Source organism: Eublepharis macularius, chromosome 2 (genome assembly GCF_028583425.1).
Source record: "Eublepharis macularius isolate TG4126 chromosome 2, MPM_Emac_v1.0, whole genome shotgun sequence".
In the NCBI taxonomy this organism is placed as follows: Eukaryota; Metazoa; Chordata; class Lepidosauria; order Squamata; family Eublepharidae; genus Eublepharis; species Eublepharis macularius.
The window spans coordinates 186,331,115-186,354,101 of record NC_072791.1 but is presented as its reverse complement, the minus strand read 5'-3'; the positions used below and the strand labels follow the sequence as shown (position 1 = coordinate 186,354,101).

Sequence of the window (22,987 nt, the reverse complement as noted above, 5' to 3'; positions counted from 1 at the left end):
ATATTTTTCTCCTGTGTTAAATATTTTCAGTACATTCCATTTAACAAAAAATAAGTATTCTATTAAAAAAATCAGTTAGAACACCAGAATTTTAAAACATATAACATTTGGGTTTTAATTAATTTTATTATGAAATTTAAACAAATATTTTTTGGGTATGTAACTTAATATAATAATTTGTTATATTAATTTAATATAAGAATTGTATTAAACAATTTTACATTTACATGTATAACAACAACAACATTCAGTTTATATACTGCCCTTCAGGACAACTTAATGCTCACTCAGAGCAGTTTACAAAGTGTGTTATTATTATCCAAATGACAAACACCCTGTGAAGTAGGTGGGGCTGAGAGAGCTCCAGAGAGCTGTGACTAGCCCAAGGTCACCCAGCTGGCTTCAAGTGGAGGAGTGGGAAATCAAACCCAGCTCTCCACCAAACTGGCTCTCGCCAATATATGATAAAAATTATAATAACAAGTGGGGACCTGCAAGGAGTTGCTGGGGACATTTCGTTTCCCCCTCCTTCACCATGTTCTTTTCCCTTCCCTGGCCCCATAGCCTCTTCTCTTTTCCCTCTTCCTTTTCTCCTTCTCATCCACCTTTGTTGGCCTCCCTGTTTTTACCTTTCCCCTTTACACCCCAGGTAGCCTTTCCTCTGTGGCCCACTTGCATGTTGCCGGCTGAACCAGGCCCAGTTGCATGGTGGGGAACCTGCAAAGACTTGCAGAGAGGGTACTTCACTTTTCTCTGTATCCCCTTCCTCACACTAGTTCCTCTTTCTCTCAACTTGGCAGCCTCCATATGCTCACCTTTCCCTACATCCTTCTCTCTTGCAAACCCACTAAACAACATACCTTTTATCTGCCCCCCCATCTTCACCTATCCTACTCTGAAACTGTAATCACTATACTACGCTGGCTTTGGAGGGGGCACTGTTGAACTGTAACAAGCAGCCAGGCCTGGATGAGCCATGCAAGTCTTGTGGTATCAAGTCATCCCGTGGTTGGTTGCTTCTGTGCCTGGCCCTAAGGATGCCTCCCTTAACAGCCAAAACAGACCTGGAAAGGGCTCTGCCTCCTGCTCCTGCCTTTTTCTGACAGAAACCAAGTGTGGAATACTGGCTGAATTTTTATGGTTGCTTAGCAACAGCCACCAAGGGCATCTGGTAAAGCAACAATTGCTCCTTTTATCATTTGGTTTTTTAAAAAAATGATTTTTTTTTTGAGCGTTCAGATTTTTGTGCAAAACTGTTGCATTTTTCAGGTAGGTAGGAAGAATTGCCTTGTCCGTTCATGGCTCCAGTCTCTGGATTTAGGTATCTTCAGATCAGGGCCACTTAGCTCTTGTGTATAAGATAATACTGAATGAAATTACAAATATTAATTAACAAAAAAAATTGGAAAATGAAAGTGAAAAATACTTATGGTAATAGGTCTTTCTTATATATTACATTAATTATCCTACCATTAAAAGCTAAAATGGTTTTTTTCTGTCTCCTACTCTTGAATATGCTAAATAAAGTTGCCCATGTACATTTTGCAAATTAAGGCCAACTATTTTTAATAGCATAAATTTAGTACAGATTTTGTAAAAGGTGTTTTTTTTTACAGTTTTAATATTGTTTCAGCAGGACCTATTCTTTTAGTGTTTCTGGCAGTATTTTCTGCTAATTAGTAAATGATGTCTTTTTTACGTGACCAATGTTTTTCTTCATTTTTTCTCCTTTCTTGGTTTTCATGTTACGATTTTTGTTTTGAATGTTTTAAATTGTTCCTTTTGCTTAGGAATATCTATCTTATGATGTGTGCCGTTCTGAGGGATTGTTGGCTGGGGACAATTGTCAAGCACTTGGATTATTAACAATAGCAAGGATTTTTGGATACCTTCTTTTGTGTCTGAGATGATAGACCTCCTCAAAATGCAATACACACGCTGATTTTGCCATGTGTTATCTGAAGTTGATTTGTGGGCCTTGTTGACTGATCTCCTCTCAGGCTTCTGAAGTACAGTGAAGACACAGGTTGCAATGCCGATCTTGTTACATACTGAAGTGACCATTACAGATATTGTTAATTTAGGAAGGTACTGGTGATTTTGAAAGAGGAGTCTCCCTGGCTGGTATTCCCATGGACAATTTTTTTGTTTATAAATAGGAGGAAGGGTGTACATCTATTGTACTGGTGGCGTCTGTCAGCTATTCAAAACTGAAGCAGATCTGCAGCTGTTGGTGCTGTTTGTCCTGTCAGGCACAGTTGGTTTCATTTGAGACTGGTTATAGTGACAGTAACAGTGCAAGCATCCCTCAGCACCCTTTCGGCTTTTAAGGTACAGCTGCAGGAAATTGTGTATGCCTTAGGCACATCTGTTTTGTTTCCTTTATAAAACTTTCAAACACCCAGCCTTCTTCTCTGTCTATGCAGGAAGACTCAACAAGTACCTGGAAGAGCTTCAGAGGTTGCCAAGACTACTGTTAATTAAGAAAGTACACAACCACAGAGAAAGGAGTGTTTTTGGAAGCATACCTCATAGAAGTTGTTAAACCCTGTTGTTTTGGGATATTCTCCAACTCTTTGTCTGTGCTGCCCCTGCTTTTCTGGCTTCTAATGAGTAGCAGTTTAACCGTTGCTTCCATTGGCAAAGAGCACAAGGATGTTCGGGAGATAATCTGAGCTTGAAAGTTCTCTTAGAGTTGCCAGGCCATACCTAGCAACCAGCAGGAGCTTTTGGGGTGGGGACATGGAGGGTACATTGTTGCCTGTGCTGCATCACTGGGAAACCCTGGGAGTGATGTTAGATAATTGTAGGACTCACTGGAGACTCTATGGCGTTACCCAATATCACTTCTAGGTTTACCCCAGAAGTGATGTCATGGTGCAGACTGTCATGACACCCTCTGACCCTACCAGCAACTCTGACTCAAGAGTACTCAGAGGAAGAGCCTCAGGACCCAAGATCAGAGAATCAGGAGGACCAGAGAGATCTGGGAGGGCTTGATGCTGCAGAGGCACCTGCTGACCATGCTCCAGCAACAGAGGCCACCTTGCCAGAGCCTGCAAGGGAGCCATTTCACCAGCCCCTGAGATAGCAACCACATAGTCTCTCAGGAACCTCTCTCACTCCACAAGAGCGGCAGCAGTGAAAGGCTCAGGCCAAGGTAGCACAAAGGAGGTGAAGTGCCAGACTGGCTGCACACAATCCCATCCTGGATCCAGAACAGTGCTCTGAAAGTAATACCTCTTTGCAGGATCCTGGTCAAAGTGCAGCACAGTCTCAGGAGCCTCAACTCCTGCCAGCAAGTGCAGCTGAGTCTGCTTAACTTCCAGCCTATTTAGGCTGAGGCTGGAGAAAGTTGCCTTCCTGTATCAACCAGTCTGTGAGGTGCCTCCAGCTCCTCACTTCTAGCTCCAATGGAGCCTCCCAGGTCTCACTAGCCAGGCCTGAGGCTCTACTGCAGGGGAGAATACTGGACTGTTAGGGTGAAAACCAGACACCTGGCAACCCTACTTTCCCCCGCAAGGAGCCTCCAATTCCCCCACAGCTGTGCTGACCTCAGCAGGCTCTTTAAGTGGAGAGGGCAAGCAACTGGCACCCATTCTCCATGCTGCTAAAGCCTGCTTGTGATAGGCCAAGCAGCACAGAAAAAAACAGTAGACTCCTCCCCATCCTTCTAATGGTTTCTTAGTGTGATCTTCAGACTGAAAGGTTTGTCTGTCCCTGCTCAAAGCACAACATTACTCCTCCTCCTCACTCACTTGCTCAGAGTTTGCTGCCTCTCGACTATTCCTACACTAAACTGTGGTGCTTTTGAATTATTTTTATGTTATATATTTGGTGTTGAAGCCGCTGCTGAGGAGGTCCCTCTGGACGAAACATAAGGTCATCTGCCAGCCCTGTATGTCGGGCGGATAGGCGATGTCTTGGGTGACCGGTTTACATTCCACATCACCTGCAAAAAAAAGCAGCACACCATAAGTATATTTAAATCAAGAACTCTTCTATACAAGTTCTATATAAATTTCTATGTAAATTGGTCACTTACCTGTAGGATACTAACTTTTGACGTCCATCTTGGATCTACACTGAATCTGTTGAATGAACTGGTAGCTCATGCCACACAGGAGACTTTCATTTTGATCCTTAGACATTTGGTATAGAGCACCTATTGTATAATTATATTGGTTTATTTTGGCAGTTACCATTTGTGAATATAATTGTATGATTCTCATCTTTATTGACTGAACAATTGATCAGGCTATTGCCCTTTAAGAGAGCAATTCCATGATCTTAAAATCTTGGGTATATTTGCATGTCTTTCCTCCTGCGGTTTCCCGCTCTTTTGTACTAGTACTTTTGAGGGGAGGATAGCCTCTTCTCTTTTTTTCTCCTGCTCAAAGCACATCATTACTCCTCCTCCTCGCTCACGTCATGTTGAGGGTGCCTTTCTCAGCAATTTCCTCAATTTTATAGAATTCCAACCCATCGGGGGTGATTCATGTTTTTATTTTATTCTTTGCTCGTGATTTTATGTTGTACTTTTGTACCGTTGCAAGCTGGCTGTTTGAGCTCTGCGAATGAGTGGTTAGGGCCTGTGGCAAAGGACTGTTAATGTCTCTTCGTCTCTACAGTAGGTCCTCTGAATGACTAACTCACCTGCAGGGGCGGGAGAAGTGCTCAGCAGGGTGTATGTGTGGGAGTGAAAATGAGGTCTTGTGTGTTGTAGAGAGTTTCTAGCTTAGGCTAGCTGAAAAGTTGGGTGAAGAGTGTGGCGATGAGTGTGTGTAGGGGGTGGGAGTGGAATGGCGCAAATTACTCTCTTACAGTGTGAAGCAAGCTGTGCTGTCTGCTTATAAGAATACTTTCCCTCTGCGCTGTTCTCTGCTTGTACGTATGCAAATAAAACAAATATTACAAATGTATCGTAAATCTCCAGTGCACTCTCATCCAAAGGAAACTACAACTTACAGTGCTGTTCCTGGAACTACTGAGTGAAGTAACATAACTCCTTTTTGGTCTTGTTGCAAGCTGTCTTCGTTTTATTTTTAAGGAAGATGGTGTTGTGATGGAGAAACGCAGGGTTCCTTGATGAACACCCTGAGATGCCTCAGAGAAAACACCCTGGCCTGCGAACCAAGCAATAGATTCCTTGGGTTTCAGGCTGAGAAGAACTGGTCCCTCTTTATGAAGACAAATAGGCAGGAGAACACTAAGCATTTACACATCTGCCAGGAAGAGGCAAGATAGATCGCTTTTTTGGATATACTGCGGTAGGGCCATAAAGACAGAGGACATACTCCTGGTTATGATTGGTTAAACAGAATGGTGTGGAGCATGGGGAGTCAAACCCCAGTTCGGGTTAGGTCAAAGAGAATCCCTCTCAGCAGGGAGAGGAAGAGTTAAAAGGTTTAACACACTCTGTGAAAGCACACAGGCCAAGACATGAGGGAAGGGGGGGGGAAGGAATGAAGTCTGTCTTGACCACCCTCTGTTTCAGAGTTCCAGTTCTGCTTGTGCCCGTTACTCAGAATGGAATGTCAAGGTAAAACAAATGGCTTATGCAATTCCATTAGCTTCTTGGATTTGTTTCTTTTTATTAGTTTCTGTAACACTTCTAATGATGTTCTGGTTCTAGTTTTTTGGGCTTCTGTGCTCCTAGAAAATAGAGATGCCTGTTAGCAGTTAAAGATCTTTTTTTTCCTTTTAAAGATCTCAGACTTTGACCAAGAAGATCTTACCCCAGTACCTGACTGTTTAGCCAAGCATAGAGCAAACACCTGACCAAGCTAGAGAGTTAGCAGGCAAAGGAGAGTGGAATGTGTAGCAGTGAGTGCACACAATCTGGTCACCTCTGTCAGTGACTCAAACTGCTAACATGGAGAAAAGGGCAGATAAGTTTGAGTGCTGGCAGGTAACTATCTTTTATGATAGGATGGGTGAAGCCCCCTCCACCTCTTGGATACACGCAGGAAAGGAGAGTCTGGGGTGTGTGTGTGTGATGCTTCACTACAGTGGAATAAAGGATTTTAAATAAACATCGTCACATCCCCATCCAGAGTTATGAGATGCATGAGATGGACAAGGGAGGACAGGACTGCAGAGATCAGAGATTGAAAGATCATTGTTAGGGGTAATATTTATTCAGATCTTTTAACCCATTTTTCCTAGTTGGAACCCAGAGCAGCTTATGTTATTCTCCCCTCCTGCATTTGATCCTCACAACAACCTTGTGAGGTAGGTTAGGCTGAGAGAGGCTCCAGCCTGTGAGCTTCCATGGCAAAGTGGATTCAAACTTGGGTCTCCCAGATCTTAATCCCATACTGTAATCACTGCACTATACTAGTGTAGCTAGTATTGCAGATGACTGCAGACATTAGGTACTGACAGGTCATTAGGAGGGGCAAGTAGAGAACATCGCATTTCAGTGGAGGTACCAATGAGGTAGGGCCAAGCTGATTAAAGAAAGGCATTGCTGAAGACGACATTCTCAATTAATTCAGAAGAAGCAGAAATATTAGGGGGAACACAGAAGGTAAAGATAATCCAGGTGTGTGGAAGGCATGGGACAGGTTGTAAAACTGGATCTGCAGATAAAGACTTAACGGAATGAAGAATAGCTTAACACAACTTTATTATGAAGAGCAACTAAAGCATCTTGTACAGCAGCCTTTTTCTAGAACTAAGGTCATTGATGGCAGGGCACGTTCACAAATTAGCATGTTCTCAACATTAACATGTAAGGGAATGTCTCTAAATTGTGAATTCTATCGATGAAGTGGCCGTAGAAAGAAGACTGTGGCTAGACGAGCGAATGAGACCAAATCACAGGAATCCATTGAGTCAATGGAGGTTGAGAGCCTGATCTCATCAGATCTCAGAAGCTAAGCCAGGTCAACGTTGGTTAGTAATTGGATGGGAGACCTCCAACGAAGACCAGGGTTGTAGAGGTAGGGAATGACAAACCACCTCTGTAGTCTCTTGCCATGAAATCCCCACCAGGGGGTTGCCATAAGTCCGCTATGACTTGAGGGTACTCTTCACCACCAGTTGAGATGGTCTACAATTTAATCTAGCTATCATAAATCTGGCTAGCTCTCCTATATTGGGGGACTTTGGGTTTCTGGTGTGAGATTGCAGGATGCTCAATGAAAACTATTAGCAGGGGTGGATTTCTCCAATCTCCCTCTTCCAGAACAGCAACCTGTGACCTTCAAAAAAGCTAATGCTGATAGTTGGAAGACCTCTATAGAGCCATGCAACTTAAGGCAGTTGCCCCACAGAGAGGAAAGTGGTTCAAGAGTCAAGGAAGGATGATTTTACTTTCCCTTACTCAGTGCAGTCACCCATATTGTATGGTTTTTCATCCAAGTGGGTTCCTGAGACATTTGGCATTGACTATTTCAGGTTCACTGGTTGCTGTTGGAAGAACGGGAAGGTGAGAAAAATCCATCTATTTCAGCATTTTCTGCTGATTCTGGTTAAATCTAGCACAGGTATCCCGCAGTGGTTGATTATCCCAGCAAGTCCTTATGTTGTACAGTATTTAATTCCTCAGACCCTTCCTTAATATCAGTTTATCATTCTTCTCTTGTCAACTTACAGCTGGAGGAATTAGCCAGCTGTACAAGAAATGAAAGCGTTTAAGTGTCTGATTTAATCATGAATGAGCATATTTCAATGGGGAAAAGTGGAATTTCCTATGAAATAAATTTGCTTGGGTATTTGCACTGAATGTTAATAATAGGCATCATTCTTTCTATAATTGTGAACAATCCTAGAAATGAAAAAAAAAATGAAACTTCTCTCAGTATGAATCTTTGCTGTCAGGTGTTTTAATGGAATTAATACTTTTAATGTTTGCTCCTTTGGAAAATATTTTGATGTTAGGGAAAGTTTTCATATCATTGTTTGAGTCCACTAAAGAAAATGGCTTTTGGTCAAAGAGTATCTAGTTCAGAGGACCCCAACCTTTTTGAGCCTGGGGGCACCTTTGAATTCTGACACAGGGTGGTAAGCTCAACCACAAAATGGCTGTCAAAAGAGGCTGAGCAAAGCACAAAATGGCTGCCAAAAGAGGTAGAACCAACCACAAAATGTCAGGGAGTGAAAGGTTTGCCAACCTCCAGGTGGTGGCTGGAGATTTCCCGGAATTACAACTGATCTCCAGGCGACAGAGATGAGTTCACCTGGAGAAAATGGTGGCTTTAAAGGGTGGACTGTATGGCATTATACCCTGCTGAGGTCCCTCTCCTACCCAAACCCAGCTCTCTCCAGGCAACAATCCGCAAATCTCCAGGAATTTCCCAACCTGGAGCTGGCAACCCTAGGGAGAGAGGTTATGCATAACTCTAAGAGTAACTCTTCAACATTTCAGGCAGAATCTTTGCTTAACAGGATGCCTTTTAAAATGAACGTATTATTTCAAAAAATATGCCTTTTAAAATGAATGTATTATTTTAAAAAATATTTTCTTACATATACACAGCTTGCCCCTGTCGCACAATCGAGATATCTGTGCTGTAGTGGCAGCTGCTGCCAAAGCAATGTTTATTTTAATTTGCACAGCCAATCTCCACTGACTAATCAGAAGCTCTGCTGGACAAAAGTTCCATCTTGGCCTGCCCACTTTCTCCAAACTTTTGATGAGCAGCAGAAAAAGTGTTGTGGGGTGCCACACTGAGGGGTTCTGATGTAGTTACTAGTAAACTAGTACAGCATTTGTGCCTATTGTCAATTAGGGCTGCCAGACCCCTGGTGGGGAAGAGGGATCCCCGCCCCACCCTCCCACCTACCTGGCCAGCGGGGGGGGTGCACACCTTCAATGCGCGCCCCCTTGCGGTGCTGCGCCCCCCTGCGCACAGCAGGAGCCAGGATCAGGCCTGTTTTGGCCTGGATCGGGGCCCCTGTGGAGCACGGGAGCGTTCCTGCACTCTGCAAGGGCCCACAACGGACCAAATCCACGCCAAAATGGGCCCGATCCATGCCAAAACGGGCGTGGATCGGGCCCATTTTGGCGTGGATCGGGCCCGTTGTGGGCCCCTGTGGAGCACTGGATCGCTCCCATGCTCCACAGGGACCTTAAACGGGCCCGATCCACGCTAAAACGGACCCGATCGGATTGGGCCCGTTTTGGCGTGGATTGGGCCCGTTGTGGGCCCCTGCAGAGAGCAGGAATGCAAACGGGCTGTGTGGTGATGTCACTAAGTGACTTCATCGCGCTTGCAGGAGCGCGCACGCGCACCCCCCCCCCTCAGGTAAGAGCCAGGCCCCAATCTCCCACTGGGAGATCGAGGGGGCCTGGCAACCCTATTGTCAATAGAGTGACACTTGTTACTTAGGTAGTATTAGTGGGCAAATCCACATGCCCTCGGAGCGTCCCAGTGTTGCACTGAATGTTCACTAAACACCCAGAAGTATAGCATCTTTCTAGCGCAGTTTCTGAAATTGCGCTAGAAAGACGCTATACTTCCGGGTATTTAGCGAACATTTAGCGCAATGCCGGGATGCGCCAAGGGCATGTGGATTTGCCCAGTGAAACTGCAGAAACTAATGATACTACAGTGAGGACTGAACACATCTCTGATGTAAGGATCAATTGCTTATATGGAAGAGGCAATAATAAGAAGTTGGTCATAAGAGAGCTTCATTACAATGATATAAATACTTTGGTATATTAGGTAGAATGTCAATTTGAGGCATAACATGAAAGCCATATTATTTTTAGCAAACTGTGGTGAACAGAATGGCTATTAAAGCCTCCATATAAAATTCTGACCTGAAAATACCACCACTCATAGGATAAAAACTCAGCTAAAATCGTATGAATTGGAAGACATTTAAACTATCAGTGGGAACAAAGTATTTTCACTGTGTCATCCCAAGGACAATTTTATTGGGCTAGCTAGATCTCTACTCTGTTGAAGTCCTCCTGAGACTTTTTGTAACCATTTCTGATGCCTCATAGGAAGGCACAACACCCTCTTCTATCAGTTTCAGTGGGCTCTTTTGGAGCTTATGTGTAGGGTTGCCAGCCTTCTAGTAAGGGCAGGAGAAAAAAAATTAACTCTCCCAATGAAATCGGGGTTATTTTGACCCCGGAAGTCATGGAAAAATTGGTTTACCCATTTCAAACTTTCTCAAAACACCAAACTTCTGTTATGCTTTCTCCTCAATGAACTGCAGTGCCTTGATCTCCCATCTGCCATCCCTACTTACACATGATGTCATACTCCTTCCAACCACAATTTGTGGGGCTCCTAGGGCTTTTTCCTTTAAGCCAGATTAACTTCCTTTGGTCTGGCTCAAAAGTGAAATTGTGAGGAGTCTGCAGATGAGCATACATGTGGACAGTCTCCTCCCTAGATTAGAGCTAAAGTCTGCCTTCAAAATGGTGGAGCCAAGCTCCATGTTCCTCCTCTCCCCAATAGCCCTAATGAGCCCCCCCCTTGCCCCCAGCATTGCACAATGGCTCAGCTTGGAAGGAAGAGTTGCTAGGCAGGAGGAGTGCCCGGCAAGATTAGCATCAAATTAGTGCTTCTGCACCTGGACAACAGAGGGGAAGGGCAGCTAGTGGGGCAGCACCAGCAGTGACTGACATGAGGTTGGATATGCAGACACTGTCTCTGCCTGCTCCCGTGCCATATCTTTTACCACCACTGTGTGGAAGCAGCCAATGACTACATCTCAAGAACAAAGTACTGATGGCTTTTGAACATAAAATACAACAGTGGAATCAGATGTTTGTCTTGCTTTTTGAAATGATGTTACCATCATTTTGTGATACTAAAAGCATCTGGAATAAGTTGTTTGCTTCTACATCTTTACTTTGAACTGTATTACAAGAGTGGAAGTGATTGTTCTAATGCTATATTGAAAATCCATAAGAAAAGCAATAATAATAATAATAATAATAATAACAACAACAACAACAACAACAACAACAACTACAACAACAACAATCCAGCAGTAGTCCCTGACCTAATAGTTGAAACTTAAGCTTGATTCATGAAACTTTCTGAACAAATACAAGGCCAAGTTGCAAATACTGAGAGGTCCGTATATGGCTTTAGAGTAACAAAATAAATGCATGTTCATGTTTTCCCTTCAAGCTTTTGTGTTCCATGTCTTCATGGCTATCTGACCACACCATCTCTTACAAGGATAAACAAGATTGCACAGAAACCAGGAAATCGAAACCACTGCATTTCACGTTGATTTAGCCAGACGGCTTCTATTTTTCAGATCTATTCAAAATCTGTAGCTGACTCTGTTTGCTAGAGGAGCATCTGGCATAGAAATGTTGCCGTTCTACAGAATGCCAAGGTGCTGATTTCTGCACATGGCTGCTGCCTTTTTACACTAATGTGAAATAGCTATTTGCGTGATTTTTTCCTAAAAAATCCCTTTGAGCAGAGAGTCAAAAAATTTTGAATCTTGGGTGGGGAGGAGGATACTTCTTGCAGTGGGGGGGGAATTGGAGAAGGACTGAAATACCTTAGTATTGTATCCTGGATGTTTCTGGGTCCCCCCCCCCCCCCTCTGTGACTTTACATTTCTGCACCAGGACATTTCTTGCAAAAATCTGATGCTCTATCAGAGCCCAAGCTGTGGGTCAGAACCTCTAGGTGGATAATGACTCTCTCACAGGATGGTCAGGAGGGAGGGGAAGGAGTAGGATGAGGTGAAAGAGGAGGTTCAGGGAGGCTCAATGGCAAACCTGAGTTTACCTCTGCAGAGTGTCTGAAATGGCTATGAAATACAACCTGTTGCTCAGTGATACTATGTATTTATAAATACTAAACATGGAACAGTAAAATATAAACTTAATCTGTGTTATCTGACATGAAAATCCAGTGTCTCATATTGAGGAAGGAAACAGTAGTGGGGAATTTCTTTTCAAGTGGATCCTGAAGAGCAGTGTAAGTTTGGAAGGGAGTCCCACACTCAGAGTTTGAGAACCACTGTACTATATGCTTGCAAACATCACTGAAAAGGCATGTTCATGTCTATTGTGTGGTGTAGTGGTTAGACTATGACTAGAGGCCAAGGTAGACATTTGGGTTTTTTTAAGAGTTGGGTCTGGGTTCCCCACAGCGACACAGCAGTTGCAGAGAACAGTTATATAAAAATAAAGTGGAGTCCAAATGCCGATGTGGGGGAAGGAAGGGCTCTTTTCTCCCTCTAAGCCATCTTCCTGTGCCAAAAGTGTGTGCATGGGATGGGGAATTATTTCTCCACAGCAAAAAAGGCCCAAAACATAAATTTCAAATGTTCAGAAACCCAAACAAACAGTGAAGTAATATATATATATATATATAAGTAACGTCTGATGTATAGCTGATGTCTCAGAGCTAAACTACATGAGACAAATTACATGAGGACGTTCAAGTGAAAGGAGACGCAATGTTATCTGGGAAGTGTAGTTTGAATTTCACCTCTCTCTCTACAGAGCGAGAGTGAAATTAGAGAGGTGAAATCAATAAACCCTCTGAGGAGTGATCTTTGCCGGCTCTGTAGAGAGAGGTGAAATTCAAGCTATGCTTCCCAGCTAACATTGCGTCTCCCTTCACTTGAGCATCCTCGGGTAATTTATCTTGTGTAGTTCGGCTGTCAGCTATTTTAGAATCCCTCCTGTCTCTTCCAACAGTAGCTATTACTCTACACTGGGAATCAACTTTGTTGGGGTCAGAAGGGACTACTGGGGGTGAGGGGTGGGGTGATAAAGTGAGGAAAATGTGCAACCATCAGTGCCTTCTCCTGACTGATTGCATATCTTAAAAAAAATTGTTTAACCTTTAAATCACAGGCCATTTGACCATATATTGCTTGGATTTGTCTGTTTGGTTTTGTTACTATATTATTGCAGTTCAGAGTTTCTGAAACAAGGAGATGGAAGGAGCAATTCTAGACTAGGGTTGCTAACTCGAGATTGGAAAATTCCTGGAGATATGGGGGTGGAGCCTGAGGAGGGTAGGGTTTGGGGAGTGGAGGGTCCTCAGTGGGGTATAATGCCATAGAGGGCACCTTCCAAAGCAGCCATTTTCTCCAGGGGAAATGATCTCCATAGCCTGGAAAACACTTGTAATTCCAGGAGATTTTCATGTCCCACCTGGAGGTTGGCAACTCCATCCTAAGCAGGCCTATTCAGGCCCAGCAATCCCCCTCCCCTCAACAGCTGAGCCGGAAAAGGCCCAGTTAAAGGTCTAAAAGGGGGGATGCTAGAGATGAGTGTTGTTATTTTGAAGAGGATGTTCAGTTCCGTGTCCCTCCTGATTGGTTGTGGGGCAGAGCTTTCACTTTGTTGCTTGGAAGCTCCCAGATAAAGCAGGGGCATGCTGTGTGGCACCAGGGAGGGGGAACCTCAGTGTGGAAAAAACCCTAGTTCTTCTTTGCCGGTTTATATACTGCATTGTGCATGATATGCGCTGCTTATGTTTTCGATGGTGCCATACTTTCAGACCCCAGATGGTAAGGATTAAACACCGCAAGGCAAAGGCAGATTGGCTCTTTGGAGAAATGAGGATATTGTGGGAAGAGGTGTGAAATGTCTGTTTGATAAAATGAACACTTGTGGTAGTGACAGTTTGGAAGAATTAGCGCAAAGAGAAATCAGTGCAGTGCCTTCAAATGTCCCAAGGTTGTTTTTCTCTCTCTTACATTAATACTGTGATCCAAATAATTTGCTCACAGTATTTGGCTACCCAATAGGTGATCATCAAAGAAGATGAGTATATTGTGCCATAAGTATCACAAAAGGAGTGCTCGACCTCTGGTACCTTTGAAAAAACTGAACGTCATATGTTGCCTTTGTGCATAAATAGTATACTTAAGAAAGAATTGGTGTAGCCGTCTATTCTGGTTTTTCAGAGATTATTTTTTCTTAATACCAGTAAATTTACAGAAAGGATAGTCTAGAAAGCAATGTCTTTAATTTGAGTTATAAAGAGAGAAGCATGCCTGAATTTATTTTTGCTATTTCCATCCCACATTTTCCCCCTTGGTGACACAAACTGGTTTACAAAGCAACAGAAATATATAATTTAGATGAACAAAATAAAATATACAGCATAATAACTCCAACCCCTGGGACAGCTTTAGAGTCACTAGACCAGCTCACTCAGGGCCACAGTCATGGAGCAAGAGCCCTTTGATGCTTACCAAAGGTTCATACTTACAATTTCGGCAATGGAGGAGGAGCAGATGTTCTGCCCAGATCCCATTCAGCTGGCACAAAGATGTCTCCATCTTTGGATGGATGGAAAGATGTCTTTCTCTCCTGGATGTACTGCAGCTTGTACCTTTTATTACACATTGTGGCCACTGCAAGTATGATGCCGGCCTATTCCTAGAGAGTGGAGATGCATTCAGAGTTCCTGCAGCAGTGTTGCGATGTCTGTGAGAAGAAGGCCACGGAATGAGACAATGCTGCTCTATTGTCTCCTACACTCTCTTCTTCCTAGAGAAAGGCAGAGTAGAAAAGACAAAACTGCTTGACTTGCAGCTAGACATACTGTGACTTTAAAGGGAAACTGGGAAAGTGATGATTGGCTCTGAGGGTCTTCCTGGGACTGTGTGCTTCTGAAGTGTTGCTGGGTCTGTGTTGTAGTGGTAGCTAGGAAGCAAGCCAGTGTTATTCAACTATATATCGTATGTGTTTATTATGCCGTTTGATTTATTATCTCCAGGCAGTAATTTTTCTTTTGGCCGCCATTGAGTATAGGTAGCCAGTAAAATAGTAGTAATAATCCCTGGCATTTTTATAGGCCTTTACATCTTCAAAGTGCTTTAAGGAAGTTAATTACTCAGCTGTTATCTTTGGAACCCATTTGGTCTTATAGTCACAATTACAGAGCTTTGTTAGTTTATGCTCAAACTTTTCTCTCCTCTCCACCACATACCATCTCCCCCCACAATCTTTTAACAGGAACATGGTTATTTTACAGTATGTATCTGTTCTGTTGTTTGATACAAATAATGTGATATACTTAACAGGGTGCAGGAGGAATACAGCTATATAGCTTTTTAAAAATCCTTCTGTATATTAAGTGCACATGTGACTGAACAAGCCCTTTAGCCCATTCAAAGGTTACTGTTGTAATGGGAATGTGATATGATTCAGTACCTCTTATACTTGCTAAAAAGTGTAGCCTTTCAGTGCTCTCTTATCTGAAAGTCAATTCAAACAGTCCTCCCCGCTAATACGCATGTGGAGACTACCCAAAATTGTGGTTATAAATTCCAAACAGGGACCACAGTGTTGGTAAATGGCTGGCCACTAGATTTCATATTGAGAGACAATATGCTAGCCATTGCACATTCGTCAGATCCAAACTACATGTTATGGCAGCCACAGGTCCAACCCATAACTACCAACACCATTTTAAAGGAGAATTTAGCTGGCTAGAAACCACCACTGTGTCGTGGTGGCACTATGTGATCTTGTTCCCCCCACCCCCACATCTTTTCAAGTGCTAAAATAATCTTGGGGTATGTCTCAGCACTTGAAAAGACATGGGGGGATCACATAGTACCACTGCACCTGGGCCCCCACAGAAATTTTTTAAATGGCTAAATTCTCCTCTAAAATGGTATCAGCAGCCACAGGTAGGACCCATGACCTTGACAATTGTGGGTATTCAGGGATTCGTCAAGATGGTGAAACTTCAAAAGATCCACTTTGACAACACATGGACTTCTGATATATCCAAGATAGACATATATAGGGATAATAATTAAAGCAATGACCAACAGCCACACTACAATAAACATAGAGCAGCAACAAAACCAGTGTGGAGTAAAAGATTCTATCAGCGTCTTAAGTTCTAATGTTAGGCTTAGTCAAAATAAAACACAGCATCAAAGAAATAGTTACTGGGACAAAGATTAACAAAAATACCATAAGGAAAATGTAAGCAAAGATGGGAACAGTGACCTGTGTGCATTTCATAAGCTAAAGTAGGTCATTTCCCACCATATACTAAACAAACGAGCACAGATTTTTATTAGGTACAGTTGGTGTGATTTTCATTAATGTGTAAATATGGGTGCAAAATGAAACCGTACAACTTGTCCTAAAGGGATGGTACATAGGAGGACTTTCTCCACTATTCTTGCTGATGAAGATCCCAATTTAGTGAGGCTCAAGAAAAAGGAAAGTTCAGCATCACAGATGGCTGATAGGGAAGGATGGCATCAGGTGCGGCGAAAGTGAGAAGTGCACACACTCAGAATCAAGCACACAAAGCCACTGGAATGTGAGCGAAAGTGTACACAGAATCAAACATACAAAGCCACTGGAATGGACAAAAGTTGCATACACACTTACAGTAGAAGGTGGGTAGAAGGCAAAGACAGACAAGTGAGGTGAAAGGAAGACATCAAAATATTTCCTAGGAAAGAAGGACTGAGAAGGTAGTGGGAGAAAGCTCAAGAGAGTGAGTGCATGGAGAGAGGAAAATAGATATCCAATGAAAGACCCAGCCTCAGAGAGGCAATATAAATCCAAAGGAAAACTTGATCCAAGGAACATTTGATCTGAGTGGACAAGATCCAAGGAGGCGATCCACAAAGGACAAAACAGATCTAAAGAAAAGCTTGGGCCACAAAGGACCTAGAGATGAAAAGCTATGCTCCCAAAGGGAACAAAAGTTAATTTGATCCAAATAGATAAAGGACAGTTCTTTTGGGATTACCTTTATACCTTTAGAATTAATGTGCCATATAAATGAGGATGATCAATGTTAACATCTCGTACATGTATGTACCGGTGTGTGAATGTGAGGTGTTTTGGAGTTCCTCATTTGTAAAATCTTATCTAATAGCACGGAGAGATTGAAAGGATGAAACTACTTCACAAACCCTTTTAAATGCAGGATATACTTCTTGATTTCTCTGGGAAGAGGAAGAATGATTAAGCTTAACATGCATAGATCAAGGCATTTTGTGATGTTACTTGAGGTAGTTGCTGATATGTACTATTACAGTTTGATGTAGAAAAGACAGAATGGCAACTGTTTCTTAGAAGCTCTTCCATTCCTGTAGTACTCAGGAAGAGTAATCAGTCACCCATTTAAATCAAAGTGGTGACCAAGGGTGATGACTTTGAGTTCCTGGTTCGCTCTTAGGTGTAGTGGCATGAAAACCAATTCATTCCTTGTATATAATAAGACATATGTTTGATGGATAGGTGGAGGAGTTGGAGTTAACTTGCATGTCTGTGGTCGCTGTGCAGGCTTCATTGGGTCTTGCTTGCAGAAATGAGTGGAGGTTGAAATGGCTCCTCTTTCTCCTTGGCTCCTTCTTGCACTTGTCTTTATCCACGAATCTTCAAGGTCTATTCTTAGTGGTGGGGCTTGGTGCAGACGTGCATCATTCTCCCCGTTCTCCCTTGCACTTATAGTTGGACAATGCTGTTTCCTGGGAGTGACAGCTATGGGAGCTAAGGTTAAAAATAAAAAAGTTTGTTCTTAAGGACATAAAAGAGCGCATAAAATGGCAGTTATGACAAAAGATCTGTATGCTATAGTTATTGCCGCCTTCTGTGTTGAAACGACAAGTCCGGGAATAAACCATTAGCCAGCAATTACATTGTATAATTTTCTTTTTAGATAAGTGCAAAGTGCAAAAGTGCAAAAAGTGACTTAATAAATATACAACTCAATAAATACAATCAATCAAAGTCCTTTTCCTATGTCCAAGTCGTTATGGTAAATGCTTATGTCCAGCGAAACTGTGGTAAACGCCACAATGGGCTCAGTCGTAAATGTCCGGACGGTCACAAGGCTAAAGAAAGAGGTGACTCCAGTCCAATCCAAGTTGCAGAAATATCCAAAATGTGCCGACGGGATTATGCGAGCATATTATACAATTCCCATTTCGTATGTATCACACTTCTTCTGGGCACAATTAAAACTGGACTAGAACTCTGACTCTCTGTCCTTTTCTCTTAATTCCAAACATCAGAAGGATTTATTGAACATAACAGTAGAGTTTTACATCTACCCAGAAAATTCACAGGTCATCTCCTATTGAAGCCAGCCTCCTTTGTAGGGGAGGCAGTGGGGAGGAAAAGGAATCATGTGGGTGGGGGCTGGCTTGGACAACGACTTGGACATAGGAAAAGGACTTTGATTGATTGCATTTATTGAATTGTATATTTATTAAGTCACTTTTTGCACTTTTGCACTTTGCACTTATCTAAAAAGAAAATTATACAATGTAATTGCTGGCTAATGGTTTATTCCCGGACTTGTCATTTCTAGCCATTACTATCCGGGTTTCTCCCTGCTGTTTTTGCCTTCTGTGTTGAAGGCTGCCTGGAGCAAGCTCAATCCCCCGTGTTGCACGACTGCCCTCCTCATCAAGTTGCCCAAGCAGATGCTTGGGCGGTGATCCAGCCCTGGGGAAAATAATAAAATCTTCAACTACCTTCCTTGCTTTTCAGACTCATACATCTTGGGGTTTTGGTTTGCTTGTGGGGTCATGAGGTTGTGAAATTGTGCCTATACTGAATAAACATTTTCTTGCCTATATATGAGGAAGGCAGAATTCTCCATGTGCCCTTTACTGTTCACATTAAGTGAAAAAGAATATTCCATAATAGAATTTACTTGGAAAAGTGAATTTTACTGAGCATGTTATGCTCTGATTAAATTTGATGTAATATAACCTTTTGATAGAGAGATGATCTTTATTCATAGGCTATTTAAGAAGATTTCAGTCTTGTAATAAGTTGTTTCACTGTGTCCACTGTTGCTAGGTTTATGATGCATACATATAAAGGGCAATAACTAGGTCCACCATTTCTGGAAAAAAAAATCTCTATTGAATATGCTTTTTAAAATAAAAAGAGAGAAAAAAGCAACCCTGAAGAGTCAAGGAAAAAAGGATTCTGTTTGAAACAATAAACAAAGAAAGATAAAAACCAGTTAATCCATGATTTTTCTTGTGTCCTTTGACTTCTTTCTGTACTTGAATCTATCATTATTGTTAATAATGGCCTTTTTTTCTAGGGATCAGCAGATTCATACACAAGCAGACCATCAGATTCTGATGTATCTCTGGAAGAAGATAGGGAAGCAATCCGCCAGGAGAGAGAACAGCAAGCCGCTATTCAGCTTGAAAGAGCAAAGGTGCTTCTTTTTTTCTTTCTTTCTAGAAAGGAGATGAATAAAGGGATGGGGGATCAGATTGCAGGATTGTCAAACCATGGCTGTTTCCACACATCTTACCTGCCTGTGGAACATCGCACGAAAGACCTGGAAGACAGCGTCTTCTTGCGCAAAATCGTGCCAGGAAGACGCTGTTATCCGGGAGTTTTGCATGTTTTTGCACAGAACTCCCGGATAACAGCGTCTTCCTGGCACGATTTCGCACAAGAAGATGCTATCTTCCAGGTCTTTTGCACGATGTTCCACAGGCAGGTAAGATGTGTGGAAACAGCCCATGTTTTAATAAGGAACTAGTAACTTACCTTTGCTGATGGAGATTTCCTCATATTTCCTTGGGGCAGGGTACATTATTAACATGCAAACGGATATTTTTGAAATGTTTTTCCTAGATAGGGTTTGGATCCCACAGGGGATTTTTGTGGGCTACTGGGAAGGCAATTTCCACCTGTCTCGCTTGCTGCAGACCTCTGACCCCGCCCCCCATGGCCCCTGTTCCCCAAGAAGAGCAGTTTGGGGCATTTAGGGCTGCAGTGAGAAGGAGGAGGCCAGAAAAATCACTGTTTATGTACAGAAATCCTCTCTGAGATCCAATCCCAGAGTCTTGTGTAAACTCCACAAGAAACTACAACCAAAAGGAGGACTGCTCTTCACAGCAGAAAAGTGAAGTAAAAGCCAGCAGATGTCAAACTGGTTTTCACCTTGCCCAGCACATTTTGAACATGGTTTCTTCTCCTAAGGAAAATCACAAATAACAGCGTGCAACAGGAAATCTGAAAAATATGTTGTCAAAAATCTTCTTAGTTTTTGGTTCTATCTTTTCTACATCTTTATGTCTTACATTGAAATAAAAAGAACCTCAGTGTGAACCTGTATGTGCTAGAAAGTACCTTGCCTGAAAATAGACTTGGGACAGCTTGCTGCCCCTGCGAATGTAACAGACGGCCCTAGAGATGTCAGGGTCGTCCACCATGAAGGGTTTTGTATGTGATAGCCAAAACCTAGAATTGAGCCTGGTAACTGGTGGGCAGCCAATGGAGTGACTGCAGAATGGGAAGTAGCTGCTTATTTCTATATCACTTTATAAAAAAAAATGAGAGTTCCCTTTGGATTGCCCAGGTCTGTGGAATCTCTTGTCATTCAGCATGTAACAATTAATTCAGATGAGCCTGGGAAAGCAACAAAGAGAAATAATCTTTACATTTGTCCAGCTATTCTTGTCTGTTTGGATCAATGATTTATCTAACACAGCTCTTTCATGCAGTCCTCTGTGGTGCATGCAGCAGCACATAGTGTACAATTCACCTTGGTCTTTTCATCTGTTTTTAAGGTTAAGAGAAATTGTGAGCATAATTACAAACTTGAGCAACAGCCACAGATATTACTATTTTGTATGATCAAATTGACTTGCCTTATGAAAACAAAAAGTTGTAATGGCATAGATCGATGGAATCAAGCTATGGCACATATGGGCAATACTGGTTCTGTGTTACATACGATCTGATTAGATAGAATGTTCTATTTGTTTTTTTAATTTTTTTCTATTTATTTCTGTATTTGATAGAATAAAAATAGAAGTTTTAAAATAAATAATAAAAAGTACATAATTGATTAAACATGTTGTCTGAACGTGAACGATTCCATTAAATCAGTGGAATGTATTGGTATACAGTGAATATCTATCTATAGGCGTGGGTATAGGGCAGATGCAGTCTATTTAGCTTCATAAACACCATAGTTGCTTGACATTCCCTAACAAGTTAGCAGTTCACAGCAGTGTTAGAATTCACAGTTTTTGATCGTGACTGTGCTGCAGAGAGAGCTTGACAGTCAACGAAGGCATCTGTTTATAAGGGAGTGATGTAGGACTCTTTTGACAGCAAATATAGAAAATTACATGAGAGCCAAATCTTTTTCTGCTGTTTTTTTTCCTTCTGCTCTCTGAGCAAATATTGCAGCAGTTTTAAATCCTTAAATGTTATTTAGGTAAACTTGTTAAATGAGGTAACTTTTTGCGTGAACATGTCCTTTGAATTGGTTCACACCTTCATAAAGGTCACTGCAGCATCAGGTGAGAACTTGTATATATGAATGGCTTATCACACTTGTCTCATTTCAAATGCAATTGGACTGTTCAGAAGTTACAATCTGGGGAGAGTGAAAATGGGCAAGGAGAAGGGTTGTGCCAACTGGCCCCATCCTTACTCTTATACAGGGTTGTGTATAACTTGTGAGTGACTATACATGTATCAATGCCGACATGCAAACTTAGTCTGCAATTCTGGCACCACTGGCAATTGCTGATTTCATATTCTGAATATTTATGCATCAGATCTTGTTTGCAAGTTATAGTGAATGTGCTAGGAAGATAGAGGACTGGTGAGCATGATCCTGCTTCTCCATTTGTGTTGCTCTCCCCAGACTATAATGTCTAAAGGATCTTCATGGATTTTAGTAGAGTCAGTTCATGCACTCACCAAAACTTTGAGTAATGTAGTGATGTGCATAGCTGTGCAACTGAAATAAAGAGGGAATGAAAGCCTTCCAAGCCACTCTGAGTCTGTTGAAATGTCCAAGGACTACCTTGCTGAAATGTAAGTAATTCTGATGCAACAGATAGCAAGGTCAGCTTCATAGCTTCAGGTAGCCTTGTACTTATTTTGTAGAAGACCTGCTTCAGACTTCACAAACGCAGCCTCTAGCCACAGAGAGATCAACCAGCCTCTGTTGGGCGAAGGGCTTGCTCCCTAAATTACTGCCACTCCCTTGTATTCTGCATATCCTGCAGGCCAAATAACCCCCTTTTCCTGGCCTCATCCCCTCTCCCATTGTGTGATGTGCAAACGCTTCCTTCCCACGCCGTCCTGTGTATAACTTAAATGCATTTTTGTTCCCAGTCAAAACCTGTAGCGTTTGCTGTTAAGACTAATGTGAGCTACTGTGGAGCACTGGATGAAGATGTTCCTGTACCAAGCACTGCCATCTCTTTTGATGCTAAGGATTTTCTACACATTAAAGAGGTAACTTCACAATGTAATTATTCCTCTTACCTGCCAATAGTTTGGAGCCGGAACAAGTTAGCTCTGAGCCATGCAGGACACAAAGCCCAAGTTGAAAAGCAGCCAGAATTGCACAGATCATAATCTTTGATTAGAGTGTGGCGGCCCAAGTTATTCATCCTGATCAAAGTTTTAAACGGCATTGAGGCTATATATTAAGGCAGCCTGAAATTCTTTGCCAATGAATGTGCCTCAGAACCTAAATTCAGTCAAAGCAGTCTTTAACCAAATCTTTTAAATAATTAAGAGGCTAAATGAAGGGATTGGATAGCCTCTTGTGGAAACAGGCAGAATGAGATGTGATGCCATGTTGGATTTATGAGTTCATACATGGAATGACATCCACGCCATATCATTTGACAATAACTATCAGACTCTTTTTCAGTGTTTGTTTATTTAAGTATTTGAACGCAGCTTCGCTTCCCAGATGGATCTGAAGCAGCTTACAACAACAACAAAAGACACTATGCTCATAAACCAATAAACAGCAAAGCAGCCCTACAACAGCAAATTACATCCTAGGGTGGTTCTGGACTCATATGCTGGCTCCTCCAAAAGCCTGGGCTGCAAGCCATGAGCTAAGAGCCAAGCTACAAGTGACGCCTGACACAGGTTGGACACTTGTCAGCTTCCCTCAAGTTTTGATGGAAAATGTAGGCATCCTGGTCTTGCAGCTGTAATGGAGAGCCAAGCTGTAAAATCAGGACGCCTACATTTCCCAGCAAAACTTGAGGGAAGCTGACAAGTGTCCAACCTGTGTCA

The 22,987-nt window shown here is 42.3% G+C and overlaps 1 protein-coding gene across 1 annotated transcript in view; it reads left to right on the top strand.

Moving 5' to 3' along the window:
* Positions 1 to 22,987, top strand: part of CACNB4 (calcium voltage-gated channel auxiliary subunit beta 4) — a 229,277-nt gene that overhangs the window by 149,323 nt on the left and 56,967 nt on the right. Inside the window, exons 3-4 of the mRNA XM_054972236.1 lie at positions 19,011 to 19,130; positions 22,064 to 22,186. Coding sequence (XP_054828211.1) covers positions 19,011 to 19,130; positions 22,064 to 22,186 — 243 coding nt within the window. The remainder of the gene's footprint in view (positions 1 to 19,010; positions 19,131 to 22,063; positions 22,187 to 22,987) is intronic.